Below are 3,900 nucleotides of genomic sequence, written 5' to 3'. Positions count from 1 at the left end.
GGGAGCCGGGCGGGAAGCGTCTTCGCACGGGCCTCGCACGGACAGCCCCCCGATGCCCGCCCTGCTCGGGGTCCGTCCTCCTTCCCGCCTGAGGGGGAGAGGGCGCCGGGCCCGAAGGACACCCTCCTACCGCTCCGTGCAAACCCTCATCTCCGCGCCTTTCCTTTCGCTTCCAGGTGCCATCATCTGGCTGAGCAGCCCTTGCCTGCTCCTCTAACCGCAAAATCCGCAGCAGTTTCTCTAGAAAGCAGTTTAAGAAGCAGCTATTATTTGGAACCATTTTTTTTTAATTATAGCATTATTAATACATTTTATCTTGCAGCAATGCCTGCTCCTTGTACCCACCCCAGGATTCAAAAGGCAGCAAAGCTCCCACAAACATCAGTTTTGCTTGGCTTAAAGCATAGTCTTAAGGTAAAAAGCATAGGTGTTTGTCTTTTCAACTCTCTAGAACCCTGATCAGAAGTACATCATCTTCCAGCGGCCTTCTGAATGCCACACAGCATGAACAGCATGTGCAGTATCAAGTTTTTCGGACTGACCTTATCCCTGGCCCAGGTATCGCCCTTAAAATTGTACAGAAGGGACTTCTAGGGGCACAAATACTTCTGCTTCCTGTTAAAAGACCTAATTTTCAAATACTTAAAACTACCAAACGCTGATGAAGCTTTAGGTTGACAGTGTCAATCGCTTCTGAAGACAAGGCTGGAGAAAATATTTTGTTCATGTTAAGTGTGGCTTGAGACTTTTGGACATCCTTATTGGTCTCACCCCTCTCTAATTTGGGCATGGGAAATGAAGCTTGGATGGGAAGGACATTCAAAAACACGCAGGTGTTGCACGTGCTTTTCAGCCGTAAGAAAATTCACCCAAATTGACCTCTGAAAAAACACGGTTTTTTTCACAAACTGGAGAGACTAAGCGTAATAGCACCTCAAGGAGACTCTGCCCTTGCTCAGAGCTCAAACGACTCGCTCCATCAGGGTACCACAAAGGGTTTCAGGAGAACGTTTGCCGAGATGGCTGCTCCGGCCAGAAGATGAGGGGCAAGTTCTAATACGTGGAGGACCTGACTTCATTATGCCTGCCAGCATTTGGCCGATACCCAACCCGAATGGAGACAGGAGCCACTGAAGGAGAAGGCAGAAAAAGGAAACTCCGGGTCTCCGAGTCAACAACAGGTAAGGAGAACAAGACTCGGAGAGGGAGCCCTATTGGGAAAACAAAAGGTAAGAGGAGGGACAGATCAACGAGCATAAAACCCAAGGGCACTAAGGACAGGAAAAAGTGGGGATGCGAGGGGCACCCAATCTGTACCTTTTACAACAAGATTCCATGCAAGATGGAATGTGAGACTGAATTTTGTTACTTGTTTGCCAGGGAGCAGCTGTAAAAACCACCAGGAATGTGCTTCAGGCCAATTTAGTGCTTTTTTTTTTTGTCTACTTTAACACTGTTATTGAATAGTATTACACAATACCGGCGTCTTGCTTTAAGGTGATTTTTCCAACATTTATAATACTGTGGTTTTAAGGAATGTCTTCCTCTTGATCTTCTAAACTGAGAATACCAGAAGGAAATCTGCTGCTCTCTTGAAGTCAGCGGGAAGTTTGCTTGCATAAGGAGAACTGGTTAGGACTCTTGACAGTGTTTCACAGCTTGTACAAAGTTCTCCAACATATTAGAGCTCATCTTTTTCATTATTCTTCTTCAGGAAAGAAGCAAGGATATTGAGGCTTTTCTGGAGCTCCTCCTTTTTTCCATCACTCATTTTGTTCTTCTCGATCAGTTTTGTGATTCGGACGACTTCATTAGCAGCAAACTCTTCTCCCTGCTCCAGTATCTTGCTCATAATTTTCAAGTATTGCTCAGCTGACTTCTTCTCAGTTTCTTTTGTTTTTTCTAAACTTTCTTGCCCCTTTTTCAGGAGGGACTGGCGTTCTGATTTCTCAGTGGTGCTCACAAACTTGCTGGCCAGCATGTCGTACTCTTTCAGGCAGCCTGGCATCCCCAAATAGATGCCGTTACTCTTCAGCCAGCGCTGAATAGCCCCGGCCTTGATTTGGCCGCTGTAAGGTAAGGGATTGTCAAAGTCACCATCCTGGAACAGGTGAAAAATAGGGAACTTTTCCTTATCCAGCTTGTACTTTTCTCCCAGCTCAGTGTTCAGTTTATCACCATAATCTGTGAAGAGAAAATGAAACACAGAAAAGCACAGTATGTTAACCAAAAGAAAAAAATAATTTAGGACCCTCTGCTACACAAACTGATAAATATTTGCCTCCAGGGCTTCAACATGGCCCAATAACCTCTTTGCCTGGAAATGCCATACTCTGGAACAAAAACACCCCAGAAAATCATTTGTGCAAGGCAAACCGTTACTAGGTTTTCTGAAGAAAAACACAAGATTCTAATGGTGCTTTGCTGTGACTGTGATAGCATAAGATACCAGCAGGGCCTCTACGAACAAGCCCTGTCCTCCTTATGGGAAATTAATAGCTATTATTTTTTTCCTTGTTTTGCTCTATCCATTGATTTTATTTGATTTTACAGTTAAATGGATTTTTTTCCTGATCTATGTGCAGAGCGCGTACACTTACACGTTTTAGCTCTGACAGCATACCGAGCTACAAGATGTTTTCTCGTCTTGCATAAATTGCATTTATTCTTGAGGACAGAAAGCATAACTTAAAGAGATTTCAACTATGTTACTTAGCTGAATCGATGTGTGTTTAGAGATGTCAGCGTGGGTGAAACTTCCCAGTTTGACAATTCCTGTAAGCCTGAACTCTTAGTTCTACCTACAAAGCAAGAGCGAGTCAGGTCACTGTGATCCATTCTTCACTGCTTTTCTCTTAAAGCCAATTACAAGAACATCAAGCTACACCAGCTGTAGCGCAACGGCCACTTTCTGCACTTCACCAGCGATAGACGGCAGGTTTGCTACCACAAATTAATCATACCACATTTGCTTTCTTTGACCAGGCTTGTGGCAAAAGCATGATCCTTGTAAGGCCTGTTCCCTAGAAATGAACGAAAAGGTTTCTCTTGGCAAAGGAAAAAAAAAAAAAAGACAGAAAGTGCTACAAATGAGGAGGGTGGCATCCAGTTTAGCAGAGTGGGCTGACTTGCTTCATTAACCAGCCGAAAGGAGATAAGCAGCACTCCTACGCTCACGGCGGAAGGCGCAGCGGCAGAGCTCAGCGACCAGCCGGAGCAGATGCTTTGGTCTGACAGAGCTGGGCCCATCTCATTTCTCACTATCACAATTACCTCAGAGCCTGTTTTCATCAGAAACTGCAGTGAAGTTTATTTCCTCCACACCAACCCATACTGTACTAATCTGTCCAGAGTTCCTCACCTGATATTCCCACTTCAGCCACCAGAAGATCTTCGCTGGAGCCTGAGCTCTCTGCCAGCTTTTTAAACTCATCTTGTTTCTCACCATAAGGATATTGCGTGTCAAATTTCACAAGGACAAACTTATGCTTTGGAATTACCTAAAACAAGAAAAAGAAGAAGAAAAAAAAGACGAAACTTGAGCATTTCAAGTTTAAGTAATCTATAGGTCACCTAAGGTTGCTTTAGCTTGCTTTTTTTTTTCCTGTGCAATGAGCAGATGCAGAGGGAGAATGGAAATTTTGTAATTATGGCCTTTCAAAAATGACTCACTGCAATGTGGAGGAAAGACTGAGCTTTGGGTGTCTGTATTGCTACACCAGATGATAAAGATGGTATGTGGTAGGTTTTGAGGGGACCTGATAATGCTTTTAACTATACATGATTTGCTTACTCTAAATCTCATTAGTATCTTGGAAGGAACTCAGCTACACAATTTCCAGTGGGGCATTAAGAGGATAGAGGCCAAATCTCATGTCATTCTGAAGTGTCCCAGCATGA

General features: G+C 44.1%; 1 protein-coding gene across 1 annotated transcript; it reads right to left on the bottom strand.

Moving 5' to 3' along the window:
• Positions 1–1,150: 1,150 nt before the first annotated feature.
• On the bottom strand, positions 1,151–3,500 carry ERP29 (endoplasmic reticulum protein 29; the record flags this gene model as incomplete). The annotated part of the gene is made up of 2 exons (XM_010284785.1): positions 1,151–2,184; positions 3,362–3,500. Coding segments are annotated over 2 exons (642 nt in total), but the record flags the coding sequence as incomplete, so codon positions are not given.
• Between the last annotated feature and the right edge of the window lie 400 nt (positions 3,501–3,900).

The sequence above is a fragment of the Phaethon lepturus genome, unplaced genomic scaffold (assembly GCF_000687285.1).
Source record: "Phaethon lepturus isolate BGI_N335 unplaced genomic scaffold, ASM68728v1 Scaffold55753, whole genome shotgun sequence".
NCBI lineage: Eukaryota > Metazoa > Chordata > Aves > Phaethontiformes > Phaethontidae > Phaethon > Phaethon lepturus.
The sequence above is the reverse complement of the archived record's forward strand: the minus strand, read 5'-3'. Positions and strand labels throughout refer to the sequence as shown.